This window comes from Pseudopodoces humilis, chromosome 29 (genome assembly GCF_049639895.1).
Source record: "Pseudopodoces humilis isolate 2021_Gansu_Grassland_sample_001 chromosome 29, ASM4963989v1, whole genome shotgun sequence".
Classification (NCBI taxonomy): Eukaryota; Metazoa; Chordata; class Aves; order Passeriformes; family Paridae; genus Pseudopodoces; species Pseudopodoces humilis.
This window is the reverse complement of record NC_142228.1, coordinates 1,495,245-1,518,716: the sequence shown is the minus strand read 5'-3', so window position 1 is coordinate 1,518,716 and position 23,472 is coordinate 1,495,245. Positions and strand designations below refer to the sequence as shown.

At 40.1% G+C, this 23,472-nt stretch overlaps 1 protein-coding gene across 4 annotated transcripts in view; it reads left to right on the top strand.

Moving 5' to 3' along the window:
- The window catches only part of NPEPPS (aminopeptidase puromycin sensitive), a 52,286-nt gene that overhangs the window by 9,038 nt on the left and 19,776 nt on the right, over window positions 1–23,472 (top strand). For 2 of the 4 annotated variants that reach the window (XM_005533805.3, XM_088068047.1), the window contains exons 2-6: window positions 2,893–2,977; window positions 17,186–17,263; window positions 18,939–19,060; window positions 20,188–20,295; window positions 22,883–23,083. In XM_005533805.3, the coding sequence (XP_005533862.2) occupies window positions 2,893–2,977; window positions 17,186–17,263; window positions 18,939–19,060; window positions 20,188–20,295; window positions 22,883–23,083 (594 nt within the window). Of the gene's footprint in view, window positions 1–2,892; window positions 2,978–17,185; window positions 17,264–18,938; window positions 19,061–20,187; window positions 20,296–22,882; window positions 23,084–23,433; window positions 23,447–23,472 lie in introns of all 4 variants that reach the window. The other 2 variants (XM_088068046.1, XM_088068045.1) reach the window with 2 other exon arrangements.

The window sequence follows — 23,472 nt, the reverse complement described above, 5'->3', positions numbered from 1 at the left end:
CTTTTTATTCTCTTATTTACTCTTGTTTATTCCTGGCATATTTTTTATTTTCTTATTTATTCCTGGCATATTATTTAATCTCTTATTTATTCTTATTTATTTCTGGCATATTTTTTAATCTCTTATTTATTCTTATTTATTCTTGGCATATTATTTATTCTCTTATTTATTCTTGACTATTCCTGGCATATTTTTTATTTTCTTATTTATTCCTGGTATATTGTTTATTCTCTTATTTATTCTTGGCATATTTTTTAATCTCTTATTTATTCTTATTTATTCCTGGCGTATTTTTTATTCTCTTATTTATTCTTGATTATTCCTGGCATATTTTTTATTTTCTTATTTATTCTTATTTATTCCTGGTATATTATTTATTCTCTTATTTATTCTTGTTTATTCCTGGCATATTATTTGTTCTCTTATTTATTCTCTGGTGGCGCAGGGGGAAGTGACCTGAGCCTTTTCTTGTGGCTTTAGAAACAAAATAAAATGATTTGTGATTAGGTAATGATATCATTGATTATCTAATTGATGATATCGATGATTAGCTGGATCATTAGATAACGATTTGCCTGGGAGGTGAGGTGGCACAGAGGAATTGTGGAATTTGGGATTTCCATGGAATTTGGGATTTCCATGGAATTTGGGTTGGAAGGGACCTCGGATCCCATCCAGTCCCACCCTGCCATCTCCTGCTGGTCCAGGGTGCTTCCATGGACAATTCCAGGGATCCAGGGGCATCCACAGCTTCCCTGGGAATGGGAAATCCATCCCTGGGAATGGGAAATCCATCCCTGGGAATGGGAATGGGAAATCCATCCCTGGGAATGGGAATGGGAAATCCATCCCAGGGAATGGGAAATCCATCCCTGGGAATGGGAAATCCATCCCAGGGAATGGGAAATCCATCCCTGGGAATGGGAATGGGAAATCCATCCCTGGGAATGGGAATGGGAAATCCATCCCAGGGAATGGGAATGGGAAATCCATCCCAGGGAATGGGAATGGGAAATCCATCCCAGGGAATGGGAATGGGAATTCCATCCCAGGGAATGGGAATGGGAAATCCATCCCTGGGAATGGGGAATCCATCCCAGGGAATGGGAAATCCATCCCAGGGAATGGGAATGGGAAATCCATCCCTGGGAATGGGAATGGGAAATCCATCCCAGGGAATGGGAAATCCATCCCTGGGAATGGGAAATCCATCCCTGGGAATGGGAATGGGAAATCCATCCCTGGGAATGGGAATGGGAAATCCATCCCTGGGAATGGGAATGGGAAATCCATCCCTGGGAATGGGAATGGGAAATCCATCCCTGGGAATGGGAATGGGGAATCCATCCCTGGGAATGGGGAATCCATCCCTGGGAATGGGGAATCCATCCCAGGGAATGGGAATGGGAAATCCATCCCTGGGAATGGGAATGGGAATTCCATCCCAGGGAATGGGAATGGGAAATCCATCCCTGGGAATGGGAATGGGAATTCCATCCCAGGGAATGGAAAATCCATCCCTGGGAATGGGAATGGGAAATCCATCCCTGGGAATGGGAAATCCATCCCTGGGAATGGGAATGGGAAATCCATCCCTGGGAATGGGAATGGGAAATCCATCCCTGGGAATGGGAAATCCATCCCTGGGAATGGGAATGGGAAATCCATCCCTGGGAATGGGAAATCCATCCCTGGGAATGGGAAATCCATCCCAGGGAATGGGAAATCCATCCCCACCATCCCAGGATTCCTCCTTGATATCCCACCCAACCCCATCCAGGCAGTTTAATTCCCCCTTTTCCTGCCATTCCAGGCCCTTGGAAATTCATTCCGTTTTCCTTCCTGCCTCCTTTTGGGTACTGGGAGACCAAAACCCAGCTCATCCCTAAACCTTTTCATCTCCAGGCTGAACAATCCCGCTTTTCCCAGCTTTTCCTCCCAGCAGAGCTGCTCCATCCCTCTGATCCCCTCTGAGCTCTCTCCTTGTCCTGCCTGCTCCGAGATCCCGGAGCTCCAGTGTATTCCTGGCTCCCAGTTCTGCTGTGGATACCTGGAATGCTGGCTCCAGGTGTTCACAGGGAATTTTAAGGTTATAATAATGGGGAAAAGGGGAAAAAAAAGAAGTTTTTTAGGTTTTAATGAGCTGATTCTGGGGTAGGAATCAGTCTCTTGGTGCCTGTGTTAAATCTGATCGTCTGTTACAGAATTTTTTACTCCTTTATTTAAGAAACTGTTGGTTTTTTCCTGCTAGAAATCCTATCCTGGACAAGCAGGATTCCCAGCTTGATCCAGCCTGATCATTCTGGTGCTTCCAGCCACAAATTTCCGATTTAACTCCCAAATATTTTACCCTCTTTGTAATTAATTTATGTTTAATTTGAATTCCTCTGTATTCAGGCTCTCGCATTCAGAGAACTGGCACAGCCCCACGGTTTATTCCTACGCTGGGAGCTGGCACTTGGTAAATAAAGCAAAGTGTGTGGAGCCAAGAGCTGGCAGAAGGGAAACTCCCAGGAAAAGGGGAAGGAAAATCTCCTGGCAGATGTTTTTTAAGCTGACAGCGTGGAGCACACCCAGAGGTTGAGTTGGTGATGGTCTCCAAAAGAGATTTTCACTCTGCTCTCCCTTTAGGCCATCCCCATGGGTTTTTATTGGGTTTGCATTCCCAGGCCTGCACGAGGAATTGGGGAGTTTTCAGCTCTGTTTTTTTACCCAGCATTAAATAATTCCCAGTGGAATTCTTTATTCCATGGGAGCAGAATGCCTCGTTCTCCTTCACCATGCCAAGCACCCCGATTCTCCCTCAAACAGCTGCTGCTGGAGGTGGTTTTTAGATGGATGAGAGGCTGGAATTCCCATTTCTTCCTGATGCTGACGGAATTTCTCTTCCAGGTAAAAAATGCAACCAACCAAATCGTGATGAACTGCGCCGACATCGACATCATCACCGCGTCCTACGCCCCGGAAGGAGACGAAGGTAGGAGCCCTGGTTGGTTTCGTTTCTGCCTCTGGGAGCTGCTGCCAGCAGCCCAACAGCTCTGATAACAAAATGATGTCATGGTTTGATAAGCTCAGCCCTACCTCTGGAAGCACAGAATTCCTTATCTCGATTCCTGGCTGGCTCTCATCGATGGCAGTTGTGGGGGAAAGATTCCTTCAGTTTTGTTACAGGGAAGAAATTCCTTCAGTTTTGTTATGGGGGAGAAATTCTTTCAGTTGTTTTATGGGGGAAAAATTCTTTCAGTTGTGTTATGGGGCAAAATTCCTTCAGTTGTGTTATGGGGGAAAAGTTCTTCCAGTTTTGTTATGGGGAAGAAATTCCTTCAGTTGTTTTATGGTAAAGAAATTCCTTCAGTTTTGTTATGGGGAAAAATTCTTTCAGTTTTGTTATAGGGGGAAAAATTCCTTCAGTTGTGTTATGGGGAAGAAATTCCTTCAGTTGTTTTATGGGGTAAAATTCCTTCAGTTTTGTTATGGGGGAAAAATTCCTTTAGTTGTGTTATGGGGAAAAATTCCTTCAGTTGTGTTATGGGGAAGAAATTCCTTCAGTTTTGTTATGGGGAAAAATTCCTTCAGTTGTGTTATAGGGGGAAAAATTCCTTCAGTTTTGTTATGAGGAAAAATTCTTCCAGTTTTGTTATGGGGAAAAAATTTCTTCAGTTGTTTTATTGGGAAAAACTCCTTCAGTTTTGTTATGGGGAAAAACTCCTTCAGTTGTTTTATGGTAAAAAATTCCTTCAGTCTCCTCCACCTCTCCTGAGGGATGTAGGCAGAGGATGCTGAGCTGCTTTGATATTATTTTTATATCTGGATATCACATAAACTTCTAAGAACATCATCTGTACCTGTGGATTTGGGAATATTGACAAAATTCCCGACAGGGAATGCATCCACAACAGCCTGCAGCAGGAAATACTCACAGGAAAGGATTGGGAGAGCACAGAAAACATTGGATTGGCACTTAGCAGGATTTTCTGACAACATGGAAAAGGGTGATTGTGTGGAGGACACCAGGGCAGGATCCAGGGAAAAGCTGGAAGTTGCTGGAGGAATGGAGGTTCCTGGAGAAATTTGTGACACTCAGCTGCAGTCGCTGACTTCCCCAATTATGTTTGGAGGGGATTAGCAAACACAGAAAGGGCTTTAGCAGCCGGAGCGTGAAGTGAAGGAGGTGTGGAAAACAATCTCCGTGGTCTCACAGTGGGGAGAACCTTCCTGGGGTTCTCAGGGAGCCTCTGCTCTTTGGTCCAGCTGCTCCTGAAACCCTTCAGAGAATTAAAAATGTGCTGGGCTTCCCTTTCCACAGGGAAAACGTCCCTTTCCTTAAGGAAAATGCCACAAAATTCTTTGTTCAATCCGTTGGGGATTAAAGGAATGATCTTGGTGGTGGATGGGAGGAAGGTGTTCTTTGGGAAGGTTTCACTTTTTGGTATTTGTGAAGAGAAAAAAAAAAGGAGTGTGAATTTGCAGAGTGGGTTTTGTGGGGATAATTCCAGTTCTGTTCATACAGGATTTGTCCAGGGAAGCGCCTGGGGACAGCAGGAGGTGGTTTTGGGGTCCCTTCCCACCCAAACCATTCCACGATGCCACTTCCCATCCATTGCTCCACTTTTACAGACGGAGAAATGGATTTGGAAAGGGATTTTTGGGGCAAAAAATCCTCCCTGTGAGGCTGGGGAGGCCCTGGCAGTGCCCAAGGCCAGGCTGGATGAGGCTGGGAGCAGCCTGGGGTAGGGAAAAGTGTCCCTGTCCTGGCAGGGGTGGCACTGGATGGGCTTGGAGCTTTTCCAATCTGGAATTCCACAATTCCAAGCAGAACATCTCCACCCAGTCTTTGCATTTAAAGAGGTTTGATTTGGTTTTTTTCAATATTTAAGCACCCAGAGGATTTTTTTGGGGGGGGGGAGTGCAGCTGGCTTTGGGAGGAGGGCGTGTGTGGAAAAGCAGAGCTCGGCTCAGGAAGTGTCAGGAGGGATAACTTATAATAACTTACTGAAATAATAATAATAATAACTTGAATAATGACTTATTGAAAGTTGTTTCTTCCCCTGGGTAATGAGGAGGTAATGAGTGGTGGGAAGAGCAGAGGGTCTGTCCCACCCATGGCCACCCAGGAATTCCATGTTTTGTCCTGGAAAAATGAAAATAAAGGGGTTCAGAAATACCCAGGAATTCTATGGTTTGTCCTGGAGAAAATGAAAATAAAGGGGGAAAAGTACCCAGGAATTCCATGGTTTGTCCTGGAGAAAATGAAAATAAAGGGGAAAAGTACCCAGGAATTCCATGGTTTGTCCTGGAGAAAATGAAAATAAAGGGAGAAGCACCCAAGAATTCCACAGTTTGTCCTGGAGAAAATTATAATAATTAAAATCACCATTAAAATAGTTCCAAAAAATTAAAAACAATTCGAATTTTTTTTTTAAAAACAAAATATTAAAATCTATAAAAAAAAAATAACAAATCACCATAATCACACCCAGCCTCCACAGGGTTAAAAACATCTCCCTGGATTTTTGGGAAGGTGCCAAGGAGCGTAATGGCTTTGGAAGGAAAATGCCATGGAATTGGCACCTGTTGATACAGATGGAGTCAGGCTCTGCTGACGCTTCCATTGTGGGATGGTAATTGTATAACTGCTCTCCAAAAGTGAAACACAGCCCATGGAAACATCCCAGAGCGCTGGGATTTCATGGAAATTCCAGGAAAAAGAGGGAGAAGGCAGCGGTGGTTGTGATGGAATTGTCGCACCTCGGTTGTCTCTGCCTCGTCTAAAGAGAAAATTATCGTTTATCGCCTTTGGCCTGGAGAAAATGAAAATAAAGGGGGAAAGCACACAGGAATTCCATGGTTTGTCCTGGAGAAAATGAAAATAAAGGGGAAAAGTACCCAGGAATTCCATGGTTTGTCCTGGAGAAAATGAAAATAAAGGGGAAAAGTACCCAGGAATTCCATGGTTTGTCCTGGAGAAAATTAAAATAAAGGGAGAAACAGGAATTCCATGGTTTGTCCTGGAGAAAATGAAAATGAAGGAGAGAAACACCCAGGAATTCCATGGTTTGTCCTGGAGAAAATTAAAATAAAGGGAGAAACAGGAATTCCATGGTTTGTCCTGGAGAAAATGAAAATAAAAGGGAGAAACACCCAGGAATTCCATGGTTTGTCCTGGAGAAAATTAAAATAAAGGGGAAAAGTACCCAGGAATTCCATGGTTTGTCCTGGAGAAAATGAAAATAAAGGGGAAAGCACACAGGAATTCCATGGTTTGTCCTGGAGAAAATGAAAATAAAGGGAGAAACAGGAATTCTATGGTTTGTCCTGGAGAAAATGAAAATAAAGGGGAAAAGTACCCAGGAATTCCATGGTTTGTCCTGGAGAAAATGAAAATGAAGGAGAGAAACACCCAGGAATTCCATGGTTTGTCCTGGAGAAAATGAAAATAAAGGGAGAAACAGGAATTCCATGGTTTGTCCTGGAGAAAATGAAAATGAAGGAGAGAAACACCCAGGAATTCCATGGTTTGTCCTGGAGAAAATTAAAATAAAGGGGGAAAGCACCCAGGAATTCCATGGTTTGTCCTGGAGAAAATGAAAATAAAGGGAAAAGCACACAGGAATTCCATGGTTTGTCCTGGAGAAAATGAAAATGAAGGAGAGAAACACCCAGGAATTCCATGGTTGTTCCTGGAAAAAATTAAAATAAAGGGGAAAAGTACCCAGGAATTCCATGGTTTGTCCTGGAGAAAATGAAAATAAAGGGAGAAACAGGAATTCTATGGTTTGTCCTGGATAAAATGAAAATAAAAGGGAGAAACACCCAGGAATTCCATGGTTTGTCCTGGAAAAAATTAAAATAAAGGGGAAAAGCACCCAGGAATTCCACAGTTTGTCCTGGAGAAAATTAAAATAAAGGGGGAAAGCACCCAGGAATTCCATGGTTTGTCCTGGAGAAAATGAAAATAAAGGGGGAAAGCACCCAGGAATTCCATAGTTTGTCTTGGAAAAAATTAAAATAAAGGGGAAAAGTACCCAGGAATTCCATGGTTTGTCCTGGAGAAAATGAAAATGAAGGAGAGAAACACCCAGGAATTCCATGGTTTGTCCTGGAGAAAATGAAAATAAAGGGGAAAAGTACCCAGGAATTCCATGGTTTGTCCTGGAGAAAATGAAAATAAAGGGAGAAACAGGAATTCTATGGTTTGTCCTGGAGAAAATGAAAATAAAGGGAGAAACACCCAGGAATTCCATGGTTTGTCCTGGAAAAAATTAAAATAAAGGGGAGAAACACCCAGGAATTCCATAGTTTGTCCTGGAAAAAATTAAAATAAAGGGGAAAAGTACCCAGGAATTCCATGGTTTGTCCTGGAGAAAATTAAAATAAAGGGAGAAACAGGAATTCTATGGTTTGTCCTGGAGAAAATGAAAATGAAGGAGAGAAACACCCAGGAATTCCATGGTTTGTCCTGGAGAAAATTAAAATAAAGGGGAGAAACACCCAGGAATTCCATAGTTTGTCCTGGAAAAAATTAAAATAAAGGGGAAAAGTACCCAGGAATTCCATGGTTTGTCCTGGAGAAAATTAAAATAAAGGGAGAAACAGGAATTCTATGGTTTGTCCTGGAGAAAATTAAAATAAAGGGGAAAAGCACCCAGGAATTCCACAGTTTGTCCTGGAGAAAATGAAAATAAAGGGGAAAAGTACCCAGGAATTCCATGGTTTGTCCTGGATAAAATGAAAATGAAGGAGAGAAACACCCAGGAATTCCATAGTTTGTCCTGGAAAAAATTAAAATAAAGGGGAAAAGTACCCAGGAATTCCATGGTTTGTCCTGGAGAAAATGAAAATAAAGGGAGAAACAGGAATTCTATGGTTTGTCCTGGAGAAAATGAAAATAAAAGGGAGAAACACCCAGGAATTCCATGGTTTGTCCTGGAGAAAATGAAAATAAAGGGGAAAAGTACCCAGGAATTCCATGGTTTGTCCTGGAGAAAATGAAAATAAAGGGAGAAACAGGAATTCCATGGTTTGTCCTGGAGAAAATGAAAATGAAGGAAACACCCAGGAATTCCATGGTTTGTCCTGGAGAAAATGAAAATAAAGGGAGAAACAGGAATTCTATGGTTTGTCCTGGATAAAATTAAAATAAAGGGAAAAAGCACACAGGAATTCCATGGTTTGTCCTGGAAAAAATTAAAATAAAGGGGAAAAGTACCCAGGAATTCCATGGTTTGTCCTGGATAAAATGAAAATGAAGGAGAGAAACACCCAGGAATTCCATAGTTTGTCCTGGAGAAAATGAAAATAAAGGGAAAAGCACACAGGAATTCCATGGTTTGTCCTGGATAAAATGAAAATAAAAGGGAGAAACACCCAGGAATTCCATGGTTTGTCCTGGAGAAAATGAAAATAAAGGGAGAAACAGGAATTCCATGGTTTGTCCTGGAGAAAATGAAAATAAAGGGAAAAGCACCCAGGAATTCCATGGTTTGTCCTGGAGAAAATAAAGGGAAAGAGCAGCCTGGAGGTGAGGTTGGATCTGTCCTGAAAAGCAGCTGTGGGATGGAGACTTTGCTGAGCAGATCCTCGTTCCTTGTTGAAGGAGCTGATCTTTGTGCTTTTTGTGTGGAATAATTTTGGGGTTTTTCACCCCAAATCCTCGTTGGCCCAGCAGAGGTTGGACTTTGGAATTTTAATGCAGATTTGCAGGGAAATCAGATTATTGCCCAATATTTGACAGGAAGCTGAGGGAGGATCCCCAAAGCTTTTAAAGTCAAAGTGAAGAATTTTTTGCTGTGTAATCCACAAGGGAAAAATGAGGAACAGAACCAGCAGAGATCGCTCGTTGAGGAGCAGAAATTCCTCAGTTTCATCCCAAAAACGGTGCAGGGAATTGTTCCGTGCCAGGAATGCTGTAATGGAACAAAGCTGCTCAAAACCCACCAGATTTTTCCATGGTTGAATTTAAAACTGGCTCCTCCCACCCATCACAACGAGTCCTTGGGCTATTTTTAATTTTTATTTAATTATTTAATATTATTATTAAATAATTATATTATTTAATATTTTTAACTTTTAATTTAATTTTTTTTTTTAAATATTTTTCATTTTTTTTCCCCCCCAGAGATTTATATTTTTTTTCTAAATAAAAAAGAACATTTCCAGTGGAATTTTTGCACATGGATATCTTGGCTCAGCCCAAGTTGGTTCAGTTTTTTTTTGCGGGAGGGGTGGAGGGAATTTTGGGAATTTTGGGTTGTGCTTCAATCCTGAAGATGTTTTTAAGGCCAGAATTCATTATTTCGGTTGTTTTCTTCTCATAGTGGTGGGGATGTGCCTGGGTGTTACACCAGAGCTTTGGCTGGTGTTTAAAATAAGAAAAAAACCAAAAAATATTTCCCCAAAATACAAAATAAACCAACCAAAAAAAAAAAAAACAACAAAACCCAAACCAAATCAACAAGAAAAACCAAAAAAACCCAAAATAAATCAACCAGAAAAACCCAAAAAAACCCAAAATAAATCAACCAGAAAAACCCAAAAAAAACCCCAAAATAAATCAAGAAAAAAACCCAAAATAAATCAAGAAAAAAAAAAAACAAGTCCCAAACCAAATCAACCAGAAAAACCCAAAAAAAACAAGTCCCAAACCAAATCAACCAAAAAACCCAAAAAACCCCCAAAATAAATCAAGAAAAAAAAAAAATAAGTCCCAAACCAAATCAACCAGAAAAACCCAAAAAGCCCCAAACAAATCAACCAAAAAAATCCAAAATAAATCAAAAAAAAAAAAACAAGTCCCAAACCAAATCAACCAGAAAAACCCAAAAAACCCCCAAAATAAATCAAGAAAAAAACCCAAAATAAATCAAGGAAAAAAAAAACAAGTCCCAAACCAAATCAACCAAAAAACCCAAAAAACCCCCAAAATAAATCAAGAAAAAAACCCAAAATAAATCAAGAAAAAAAAAACAAGTCCCAAACCAAATCAACCAACAAAACCCCAAATAAATCAACCAAAAAAACCCAAAATAAATCAACAAAAAAAAAAAAACAAGTCCCAAACCAAATCAACCAGAAAAAACCCAAAAAAACCCCAAACAAATCAACCAAAAAAAACCCTAAAAAACCAAAACTACAAAAAAAAAAAAAACCCAAACAAAACAAAAACCCGCAAAAAAACCCCAAAAAAACCAAACAAATAATAAAAAAAAAATCCCTAAAAAAAACTTGTGGAGATTTTTGGCCTGTCCCACCCTTCTCTTGGCATTCCTTCTTGCCAAGTGGATCAGAAAACTGCCTGGAAAGGGGAAAATTGAACAAAACAAAAAGGATTTTAGAGAAAAAAAAAATAAATCCCCTTTTCCTGCTGCTGCCTGTTCCATGGGAATGGAAGGAAGGGAATGGGAACAGGAATTCCCACCTGGAGCAAGGTGGGAATAACAACCACTGCCTGTGGCAGTCTGGAGTTGTTTCAGCCACTTGGGAACTTTTTCTTTTGTGGAAATCTCAATTTAATAATTTTTTTTTAATTTTTTTTTTTTACAAAAAAAATGATTAAAGTGACAAAGTTTTAAGTTTTAAATGAAGGATTTTAAGGAGGGCTGAGCTGGGTTATTCCATTATTCCCAGCTGGGAATCTCTGAGAGGTGAGGATATTTCTGATTCTTGTAGGATTTTAGAGTGAAACTGATGGAAAAGGGAAACATCAGCATTCCCAGGAATGGAATCAGCACTGGGGTGATTTAAGGAATGTGTTTAATTTGGAGAATGCAGGATCATTAAGCCACCATGCCTTAATTAGCTGTGACTTCTCTATTACAGAATGAGGGCTCCTTGGAAAAATTCCATGTTGGGAAAAATTCCATCTTGGAAAAATTCCATCTTGAAAAAATTCCATCTTGAAAAAAAAATCTATTTTTAAAAAATTCCATCTTGAAAAAAAATTCTATTTTTAAAAATTCCATCTTGAAAAAAAATCTATTTCTAAAAAATTCCCTCTTGGAAAAAATTCTATTTTTAAAAAATTCCATCTTGGAAAAAATTCTATTTTTAAAAAATTCCGTCTTGAAAAAAATTCTATTTTTAAAAAATTCCGTCTTGAAAAAAATTCTATTTTGAAAAAATTCCCTCTTGGAAAAAATTCTATTTTTAAAAAATTCCATCTTAAAAAAATTCTATTTTTAAAAAATTCCATCTTGGAAAAAAAATCTATTTCTAAAAAATTCCCTCTTGGAAAAAATTCTATTTTTAAAAAATTCCATCTTGGAAAAAATTTTATTTTTAAAAAATTCCCTCTTGGAAAAAATTCTATTTTTAAAAAATTCCATCTTGAAAAAAAATCTATTTCTAAAAAATTCCATCTTGAAAAAAAATCTATTTCTAAAAAATTCCCTCTTGGAAAAAATTCTATTTCTAAAAAATTCCCTCTTGGAAAAAATTCTATTTTTAAAAAATTCCATCTTGAAAAAAATTCTATTTTGAAAAAATTCCCTCTTGGAAAAAATTCCATCTTGAGAAAAATTCCATGGTCTGCTCTTGGCTTTGTCTCGGTTTGGGAGCCACCTCTGAGGGTGCAGCAGAATTTGGGATTTTTCGTGGCTCTGGTTGTTTGCAGGGAATGTGATTTATTCCAAATGTAGGATTTGAGGTGCTCCCACTTCTCCTCCTTCAATACCTCAAAGTTCCAGCAGCCCCTCTCTATTTTGTGTGGTTTTTCTGGTTTGAGTGGTAACAGTTCTTACTCCTAGGTGCTTCTTCCTTTTCTTTTCATTTTCTGGTTTATTTTCTTTTTCTCTGTGTCAAAAAAAATAAAAATAAAAAATAAAATAAAATAAAAATATAAATAAAGTAAAATAATAAAATAAAAATATAAATAAAGTAAAATAATAAAATAAAATAAAAATATAAATAAAGTAAAATAATAAAATAAAATAAAATAAAAATAAAAAATAAAATAAAAATTAAATAAAATAAATAAAATAAAATAAAATAATAAAATAAAAAAATAATAAAATAATAAAATAAAATAAAATAAAAAATAAAAAAATAATAAAATAAAATAAAATAAAATAAAATAAAAAATAATAAAGTAAGACAATAAAATAAAATAATAAAATAAAAATAAAAAATAAAATAATAAAATAAAATAATAGAATAAAATAAAAAATAAAATAAATAAAATAAAAAATAAAATAAAATAAAAAATAAAATAAAATAAAAAATAAAATAAAAAATAAAATATAAATAAAAATTAAATAAAAAAATTAAGAAATAAAACAAAAATAAAAATAAATAAAATTTAAAAATGAATTAATAAAATAAAATAAATAATTTAAAAAATGAATTAATAAAATAAAATAAATAGTTAAAAAAATGAATTAATAAAATAAAATAAATAATTTAAAAAATAAAATTAAAAAATAAAATAAAAAATAAAAAATAAAATAAAAAATAAAATAAAAAATAAAATAAAAAAAATAAAATCCCTTTTTTTCCCCTCCCAAATCCACAGATCCACCAGCAGCTTTTTCTTTCCTGCTGCAGCTCAGCCCAGCTCTAATGTGCAAGTGATTAACTCCCAACCTTGCAGTGCCAAACTCCAAAGTTTGTGGGCTGTTCTCTTCAGGAGCTTTTGTATTCCAGCCTTAGCAATTCAGACAGCCTTTTGCTGCAATCACATCTTTGTTAGAAGCAGTTTTCCCTTCAATTCCAACAAAAAGCATTGTTGATGGTTTTCCATGGTTCTGTTGCTCTGGATTAAATTGTTGGCACAGAAGAAGAAGTTTAAACAAAAAAAAAACAAAAAAAAAGAAAGGAAATGTAATTTGGAATCTTTGGTTTGTGTTTTGTTGTTTTGGGGTTTGATTTGGAAGGAGCTGCTCTGAGATTTACAAAACCCTGAAGGTTTCAGGCTTTCATCTTCCAGCCTCGGTGATGTTCACCTCTGTGATTTTTGGGACAAAAAATGCGAATTTCCAAAGCAGCAGATGCAGAAATGGAAACACATTTAGAGAACCTCCCAAGCCAGGGAGGAGGAGGAGGGGGAAACTCGATATCCATTGTCAACCTTTGGCAGAAGCTCCACATGAGGCACATTCCTGCTCATTCCTGAGTTTCAGGAGCTCTGATCCTCAGCTCCAGCAGGTTTGTTTGTCTCCAGGATCTGATCGTTGCCATTAGAAGCCGTAAAAAAATAAAAATATAAAAATGTTTTGTGGCTTTGCCGTTTGAAAATCCAGGTGGGGAGCGATGCTGCATTCATTGTTTCAGCCACTTGGGAACTTTTTCTTTTGTGAAAAAGCTCAATTTAATTTATTTTTTAAATTTTTTTTTTTTTTGAAACTGATTGAATTTTTTTTGGAAACTGATTGAATTTTTTTTGGAAACTGATTGAATTTTTTTTGGAAACTGATTGAATTTTTTTTGGAAACTGATCTAAGGGCTGATCCTTATCCAGCCTCCCTCAGGTGCTCAGTGACCCACGGGCTGGGCATGTCCAGCAGCAGAATTCCTCCTGGATAAATCCATTCCCAGCAGGTTTCCAGCCCCTCTCTGCCCAGGATCATCCTCAAATCTCTGTTGGACTCTGGAAATAGCCGGGATCAAAATCCATGGATCCCACGGAGTCAGCGCTCCGCTCCTCTCTGCTGGAGCCCAATTCCAATCCAGCAGGATTGTTCTCCTTAAAAATCTTCCTCTCCTCTCTCATTTCCTCCTCTCCTGTCTTTATTTTCTGTCTCAGTATCCCCAGTTAAAAGAAGAAAACTCAAACTTTTATTTTTTGCTGTTTTCTGGTTGCCCTTGGCATGGATCCTTCAAATCGACTCCTTCCCGCTCCAGCCGATGCTGAAAATCCTGGAACTCCTCAGCACAGATCAGGAGAGCCTAAAATTGATCCTGTAGAGATTTTTCATTTATTTCTAATTTTTATTTTTTGTAATTTATTCCTGCATTGTGTTTTTTTGCTGCGTTATTGGAGCCTTTCACAATTATTACTGGAGCTTTCTGTACCCCAGCACGGTGGTTAATTCAGATTAAACCCACATTTAAACCTAATTCATTCCTGCAGCTCCTGCTTGAGCAGAGGTTGGAATTAACTCAGGCTCCAGGCTGAAATCACACTGCAATAAAACCACATTTCCATTTCCCTTCGTCACCCGTGGAGCATCCTGGAGTGTGCTGGGGCTGAAACCCAACACTTGGAGTGATACCTGAGCGTGGAAAACGAGTCCTTTTGTGACTAAAATTGTAATTTCAGACCTGCTTTTGTCATTCAAGGCCTTGGCTGAGCCAAGTTTGTGTTTTGGGATGAAAAGAGCTTTGTTGTGTCCGGGCTTGCCGAGTTTGGCACTTGTTTTGGAGCAGATTTAAAGTTCTTAAATGATAATTTTCTTCCAGGTTGCAGCAGTGGTTGAGCGTGGAGGGAGCAGAAGTTGCAAAGTGAGGTTGTCTGGGCTTATTCAGATTTTTTATTTTGGCTGCAAGAGAACAGACCCCCATCCCCAAAGAGGATTTGATGAATTAGGAAGGGAGAAACAGCAGCAGGTGCTCCCTCCTGGGATCTCCAGGACAATTTAATTCCGTGCAGATTCCCAGCCTGGCCACATAGTTTGGATTTTTTACATCCACAAATAATTCCTGTGCTATGTAAACACCAAAATGTGTTTTTGGGTGGCTTTGGGATCTTCTTCCTGAGCAGGGCAGGAACCCCAAAGTAAAGCCCTGAAGACATTTCTGAAATCAAACCATTTATTTTGTGCTTAAATCCAAGCAAACCCCAGCCCTTGCTGTGGAGATTAATGAGATTTTCAAAGCGAGAGCCACAAATTAGGTAAATAAATCCTAATCATCCTGTTTGGGATAATTAATACAAATCCTGCTGCACGGATGGGAGCGTTTGACGGCAAGGAGGTGAAGTTTGGGGTTGTATTTCACCATTCCTGGGGCTCAGATCCCATTTTTCCTGCAGGATTGGGGTTTTTCAGCACAGCTCCCACTCCTGCAGCTTTCCCTGTTTTGGAATTCCCACCAGGACATTCCTGGGGCTCAGATCCCGTTTTTTCCTGCAGGATTGGGGTTTTCCTGCACAGCTCCTGGAGCTTTCCCTGCCATGGAATTCCCACCAGGACATTCCCGGGGCTCAGATCCTGTTTTTCCTGCAGGATTGGGGTTTTTCTGCACAGCTCCTGGAGCTTTCCCTGTTTTGGAATTCCCACCAGGACATTCCCGGGACACAGATCCTGTTTTTTCCTGCAGGATTGAGGTTTTTCAGCACAGCTCTCGCTCCTGCAGCTTTCCCTGCCATGGAATTCCCACTAGGACATTCCTGGGGCTCAGATCCCATTTTTCCTGCAGGATTGGGGTTTTTCAGCACAGCTCCCACTCCTGCAGCTTTCCCTGTTTTGGAATTCCCACCAGGACATTCCCGGGACACAGATCCCGCTTTTCCTGCAGGATTGGGGTTTTTCAGCACAGCTCCCACTCCTGGAGCTTTCCCTGCCATGGAATTCCCACCATGACATTCCCAGGACACAGATCCCACTTTTCCTGCAGGATTGGGGTTTTCCTGCACAGCTCCTGGAGCTTTCCCTGTTTTGGAATTCCCACCAGGACATTCCCAGGACACAGATCCTGTTTTTTCCTGCAGGATTGAGGTTTTTCAGCACAGCTCCCACTCCTGCAGCTTTCCCTGTTTTGGAATTCCCACCAGGACATTCCCGGGACACAGATCCTGTTTTTCCTGCAGGATTGGGGTTTTTCAGCACAGCTCCTGGAGCTTTCCCTTCCATGGAATTCCCACCAGGACATTCCCAGGACACAGATCCTGTTTTTCCTGCAGGATTGGGGTTTTCCTGCACAGCTCCTGGAGCTTTCCCTGTTTTGGAATTCCCACCAGGACATTCCCGGGGCTCAGATCCCACTTTTCCTGCAGGATTGGGGTTTTTCTGCACAGCTCCCACTCCTGCAGCTTTCCCTTCCATGGAATTCCCACCATGACATTCCCAGGACACAGATCCCACTTTTCCTGCAGGATTGGGGTTTTCCTGCACAGCTCCTGGAGCTTTCCCTTCCATGGAATTCCCACCAGGACATTCCCGGGGCTCAGATCCTGTTTTTTCCTGCAGGATTGGGGTTTTTCAGCACAGCTCCCACTCCTGCAGCTTTCCCTGCCATGGAATTCCCACCAGGACATTCCCAGGACACAGATCCCACTTTTCCTGCAGGATTGGGGTTTTTCAGCACAGCTCCCACTCCTGCAGCTTTCCCTTCCATGGAATTCCCACCATGACATTCCTGGGGCTCAGATCCTGTTTTTTCCTGCAGGATTGGGGTTTTCCTGCACAGCTCCTGCAGCTTTCCCTTCCATGGAATTCCCACCATGACATTCCCAGGACACAGATCCCGTTTTTCCTGCAGGATTGGGGTTTTCCTGCACAGCTCCTGGAGCCTTCCCTTCCATGGAATTCCCACCAGGACATTCCCGGGGCTCAGATCCCACTTTTCCTGCAGGATTGGGGTTTTTCTGCACAGCTCCCACTCCTGCAGCTTTCCCTGTTTTGGAATTCCCACCAGGACATTCCCAGGACACAGATCCCATTTTTCCTGCAGGATTGGGGTTTTTCTGCACAGCTCCCACTCCTGGAGCTTTCCCTGCCATGGAATTCCCACCATGACATTCCCAGGACACAGATCCCGTTTTTCCTGCAGGATTGGGGTTTTCCTGCACAGCTCCTGGAGCCTTCCCTTCCATGGAATTCCCACCAGGACATTCCCAGGACACAGATCCCATTTTTCCTGCAGGATTGGGGTTTTCCTGCACAGCTCCTGGAGCTTTCCCTGTTTTGGAATTCCCACCAGGACATTCCCGGGACTCAGATCCTGTTTTTTCCTGCAGGATTGGGGTTTTCCTGCACAGCTCCTGGAGCTTTCCCTTCCATGGAATTCCCACCAGGACATTCCCGGGGCTCAGATCCTGTTTTTTCCTGCAGGATTGGGGTTTTTCAGCACAGCTCCCACTCCTGCAGCTTTCCCTGCCATGGAATTCCCACCACGAGGGAGCTCCTCCCGCTGAATCCCTCAGAACCGATTCTGATGAGCTCAGATTTGGGTGAATCTGCGGAATTTTGAGCACAAACCCCTTTCCAGGATGGTTTTTCCCTGATCCCGGTGCTGTTTTTTCCCATTCCAGAGGTTCACGCCACAGGGTTCAACTATCAAAACGAGGATGAAAAGGTCACCCTGTCCTTCCCCAGTACCCTGCAGAAAGGTGAGAACCATTCCCCTGCCACCCGTGCTTGAGGGATTTACCCTTGGAAAAGCAATTTGGACAAGAATTCCTCCCCTGGAATTGCTCACTGCGGAGGAATTGTGGGAATTGTGGGATTCCATCCACTCCAGGAGCCTCTGGAATTGCAGATTTTGTTGGATCCGTGGTGAAATTTGCCTCCCAACTCCTGAGCAATGATTTCCCTGCCGGTGGAGGCAGCAGCAATGCCTGTCGCTCCTCCGGGCAGAGGAAACTTGGGAATTCCCGCGGGATTTTCCTCCCTGTCCACCTTGGGAATTTTCTGAGGAGCCCCTTTGGTTCCCAAAACCCCTCGCTTCGGATAAAGCTTCATTCCATCGGGAAATGGGGTTTGTTGGGATGATTGTGTCTGGATAAACACCACAGTGCGGGCGTGGGGATGGTGGGGGTGGTGGTGATGGTGGTGATGATGGTGGTGATGATGATGATGGTGATGGTGATGGAGATGATGATGGTGATGATGGTGATGATGGTGGTGATGATGATGATGGTGATGATGATGATGGTGATGATGGTGGGGATGATGATGATGATGGTGATGATGGTGATGGTAATGGTGGTGATGATGATGGTGATGGTGATGATGATGATGATGGTGATGATGATGGTGATGATGGTGGTGATGGTGATGATGGTGATGATGGTGATGATGATGGTGATGATGGTGATGGTGATGATGATGGTGATGATGGTGATGGTGATGATGATGATGGTGATGATGATGATGATGGTGATGATGATGATGTTGATCCTGATGATGATGACGATGATGATGATGATGATGATGGTGATGATGATGGTGATGATGATGGGTATGATGGTGATGGTGATGATGGTGATGACGATGATGATGATGATGATGACGATGATGATGGTGATGATGGTGATGATGATGATGATGATGGTGATGATGGTGATGATGATGATGATGATGGTGATGATGGTGATGATGATGATGGTGATGGTCCTGATGATGATGACAATGATGATGATGACAACGATGATGATGATGATGATGATGATGGTGGTGATGATGGTGATGACGATGATGATGATGATGATGACGATGATGATGGTGATGATGGTGATGATGATGATGATGATGATGGTGATGATGGTGATGATGATGGTGATGATGATGATGGTGATGGTCCTGATGATGATGACAATGATGATGATGACGACGACGATGATGATGATGATGATGATGATGATGATGATGATGACAATGATGATGGTGATGATGATGATGATGATGACGAAGCTGGAATGTTTGATCCTGTGGGATCTCAGCAAGCTCAGGTTTCCCTTTTTTGCCCTGAGACACCGAGGGCAGAATTAATCCTGAGCCTGATGAAGGCTTTGAACGGGGCCAGAGCTCCAGCCTGGCTTTCAGGATTCCACAGGATGCCACAATTCCTTAAATCCCAGACTTTTCCAAACTTTGCTCCGAGGTGAGGATTAAAAGAAGGAACTTTTAAGGTCGGTCCCACCTGTTTTTATAAAGGAACCTAAAATCCTGTGGGGACCTTGCTGATATTCCAGGATTTATTTTGTTTAGGGAATAAAATCCACAAAAAATCCTTTTTTTTTTTGTCACCTGCCAATCCCAGGGGTTTTTGTGTTTGTTTTGCAGGGACAGGGACACTAAAGATAGACTTTGTAGGGGAGCTGAACGACAAAATGAAAGGATTTTACCGGAGTAAATACAGCACGCCCAGCGGAGACACGCGCTACGCTGCGGTCACCCAGTTCGAGGTATGGCTCTGCTTCCAGTCTCATCTTGATTTTAATTTGATTTTAATTTAATTCTAATTTGATTCTAATTTAATTTTAATTTTATTTTAAATTAATTTGATTTTATTGTAATTTATTTATTTTATTTTAATTATAATTTTTATTTAATTTTCATTTAATTGTAATTTAAATTTAATTTTCATTTACTTTTCATTTACTTTTAATTTAATTTTCATTTAGTTTCCATTTAATTTCCATTTAATTTTCATTTAAATTTAATTTTTTTTTATTTTTATTTTTTTATTTTTATTTTATTTTTTATTTTTATTTTATTTTAATTTGATTTTTATTTTCATTTTATTTTTATTTTATCTTTATTTTTATTTTATTTTTATTTTTATTTTTATTTTATTTTATTTTTACTTAATTTTTATTTTAATTTTTATTTTAAATCTTATTTTATTTTTAGTTTTAATATTAATTTTTAATTTTTTAACACTTTTCCTTACTGCCCTTTCCCTCACCGCCCCAAGATCAGTAAAATCCTGGATCTGAGAAATTCCTCCAGCAACTGCAACATTCAAAAACATCTTATTTAAATAAAACTCCCCTTGAAAAAGTACATTAATTTTATTTTTTTAAAAAATATATATTTTTTTTTAATTTAAAGTTTCAATTTAAAGTTTTAATTTAAAATTTTAATTTAAATTTTTATTTTTAAAAGAAATGTTTAATTAAAAAATGTTTAATAAAAAAATGTATGTTTTTAATAGGACACTGTGCCTTTATCTGGGTATTTAACACCATCCCTGTTATGTAAAAGCTGGACAAAACCAGGGAATTTTGCTTTCCGTGGGTTCCATAAACCCCAGGGTGCTCCCCCAGCATTTTTTGGGTTCTCTTTGACAAATTTGGGGTGATTTGTGCTCACCTGCCCAGCTTCACTCCTGCCCTGCTCCTGCTAAATCCAGACAATCCCAGCAGAGCTCTGAGGCCTCTTTTTATTTAAAACCAAGAATGAAATAAGAATAAAACACAAATTCCGAGGTCAGGAGTGCAGTAAAGTGACCAAACCACGATTCCCCCTCTTTTTTAATGGAAATAAACTGAATTTCTGTGATTTATTTATTGAATTCTCTTTATTCCAGGCTACTGATGCTCGCAGAGCTTTCCCTTGCTGGGACGAGCCTGCAATTAAAGCAACATTTGATATTTCTTTGGTGGTTCCCAAAGACAGAGTAGCTTTGTCAAATATGGTAAGTTTTCATGTGCCAATCAATATTTTAATTAAAGTTGCGATTATGCCGTTGATAATTAATCATTTGCCTTGATGATAAATGCAATAAATGGAAAGAGAAACCTTTGGGGCTGTTTAAATCAGATTTTCGCTCCCACTTTGGCTGATTGGAGGTTCTGATACAAAATTGAGATTTGCGGTTCTGATTTAAAAGTTTTGATTTGAAATTCCGCGGGGCAGCAGGAGCGAGATCCATAAAGAAATGCCACAAAAAAAAAATCCAATTTTGGGTGAAAAAAACCCCCAGTTTTTGGGGAAAAAAACACCAATTTTGGGTGAAAAAACCCCCAATTTGGGGTGAAAAAAACCCAGTTTGGGGTGAAAAAAATCCCAGTTTTGGGTGAAAAAAAAACCCAATTTGGGGTGAATAAAACCCAATTTTGTGTGAAAAAAACCCCAATTTGGGGTGAAAAAAACCCCCAATTTTGGGTGAAAAAAACCCCAATCTGGGTTAAAAAAAGCCCAAGTTTGGGTGAAAAAAAACCCCAATTTTGGGTGAAAAAAAACCCAGTTTGGGGTGAAAAAAACCCTATTTGGGGTGAAAAAAACCCTATTTGGGGTGGAAAAAACCCCCAATTTTTGGTGAAAAAAACCCCCGATTTGGGGTGAAAAAACCCCCAATTTGGGGTGAAAAAACCCCAATTTGGGGTGAATAAAACCCAATTTTGTGTGAAAATAAAAACCAATTTGGGGTGAAAAAAACCCAGTTTGGGGTGAAAAAAATCCCAGTTTTGGGTGAAAAAACCCCCAATTTGGGGTGAATAAAACCCAATTTTGTGTGAAAAAAACCCCAATTTGGGGTGAAAAAAACCCCCAATTTTGGGTGAAAAAAAACCCAATCTGGGTTAAAAAAAGCCCAAGTTTGGGTGAAAAAAAACCCCAATTTTGGGTGAAAAAAAACCCAGTTTGGGGTGAAAAAAACCGTATTTGGGGTGAAAAAAACCCTATTTGGGGTGGAAAAAACCCCCAATTTGGGGTGAAAAAAACCCCAATTTGGGGTGAATAAAACCCAATTTTGTGTGAAAAAAACCCCAATTTGGGGTGAAAAAAACCCCCAATTTTGGGTGAAAAAAACCCCAATCTGGGTTAAAAAAAGCCCAAGTTTGGGTGAAAAAAACCCCCAATTTTGGGTGAAAAAAACCCCAGTTTGGGGTGAAAAAAACCGTATTTGGGGTGAAAAATACCCTATTTGGTGTGGAAAAAAACCCCAATTTGGGGTGAATAAAACCCAATTTTGGGTGAAAAAAACCCCCAATTTGGGGTGAAAAAAACCCCAATTTGGGGTGAATAAAACCCAATTTTGTGTGAAAATAAAAACCAATTTGGGGTGAAAAAAACCCAGTTTGGGGTGAAAAAAATCCCAGTTTTGGGTGAAAAAAACCCCCAATTTGGGGTGAATAAAACCCCCAATTTTGGGTGAAAAAAACCCCCAATTTGGGGTGAAAAAAACCCCAATTTGGGGTGAAAGAAACCCCAATCTGGGTTAAAAAAAGCCCAAGTTTGGGTGAAAAAAAAAACCCCAATTTTGGGTGAAAAAAAACCCAGTATGGGGTGAAAAAAACCGCATTTGGGGTGAAAAAAACCCAATGTGGGGTGAAAAAAATCCCAGTTTTGGGTGAAAAAAACCCCCAATTTGGGGTGAAAAAACCCCCAATTTTGGGTGAAAAAAACCCCAATTTGGGGTGAATAAAACCCAATTTTGGGTGAAAATAAAAACCAATTTGGGGTGAAAAAAACCCCCAATTTGGGGTGAAAAAAACCCAGTTTGGGGTGAAAAAAATCCCAGTTTTGGGTGAAAAAAAAACCCAATTTGGGGTGAATAAAACCCAATTTTGTGTGAAAAAAACCCCAATTTGGGGTGAAAAAAACCCCCAATTTTGGGTGAAAAAAAACCCAATCTGGGTTAAAAAAAGCCCAAGTTTGGGTGAAAAAAACCCCCAATTTTGGGTGAAAAAAACCCCAGTTTGGGGTGAAAAAAACCGTATTTGGGGTGAAAAAAACCCTATTTGGTGTGGAAAAAAACCCCAATTTTTGGTGAAAAAAACCCCGATTTGGGGTGAATAAAACCCAATTTTGTGTGAAAAAAAAACCCAATTTGGGGTGAAAAAAACCCCCAATTTGGGGTGAAAAAAACCCAGTTTGGGGTGAAAAAAATCCCAGTTTTGGGTGAAAAAAACCCCCAATTTGGGGTGAATAAAACCCTATTTGGGGTGAAAAAAAACGTATTTGGGGTGAAAAAAACCCTATTTGGTGTGGAAAAAACCCCCAATTTTTGGTGAAAAAAACCCCCAATTTGGGGTGAAAAAAACCCCAATTTGGGGTGAATAAAACCCAATTTGGGGTGAAAAAAACCCCAATTTGGGGTGAATAAAACCCAATTTTGTGTGAAAAAAAACCCCAATTTGGGGCGAAAAAAAGCCTAATTTAGGGTGAAAAAAACCCCAATTTGGGGCGAAAAAAAGCCTAATTTAGGGTGAAAAAAACCCCAATTTGGGGCGAAAAAACCCCAATTTTAGAGCCCCGAATTTCCAACCCTGTGTCCCCAGAACGTGGTGGAGCGGCGGCCGTACCCCGACGACGAGAGCCTGGTGGAGGTGAAGTTCGCGCGGTCGCCGGTCATGTCCACGTACCTGGTGGCCTTCGTGGTGGGCGAGTACGACTTCGTGGAGGCGCGGTCGCAGGACGGCGTCCTGGTGCGGGTCTACACCCCCGTGGGCAAGGCTGAGCAGGGCAGGTTTGCCCTGGAGGTAAATCTGGATCAGCTCAGGGATTTTTTGGGTTTGTTTTGGGATTTTTTGGGATTTTTTGGGATTTTTTTTTGAGATTTTTTTGGGTTTTTTTGGTGGGTTGTAGATGTGCACAGGGTCCTGGTGCGGGTCTACACCCCCGTGGGCAAGGCTGAGCAGGGCAGGTTTGCCCTGGAGGTAAATCTGGATCAGCTCAGGGATTTTTTGGGTTTGTTTTGGGATTTTTTGGGGATTTTTGGGGTTTTTTTTTTGAGATTTTTTTGGGTTTTTTTGGGTTTTTGGTGGGTTGTAGATGCACACGGGGTCCTGGTGCGGGTCTACACCCCCGTGGGCAAGGCTGAGCAGGGCAGGTTCGCCCTGGAGGTAAATCTGGATCAGCTCAGGGATTT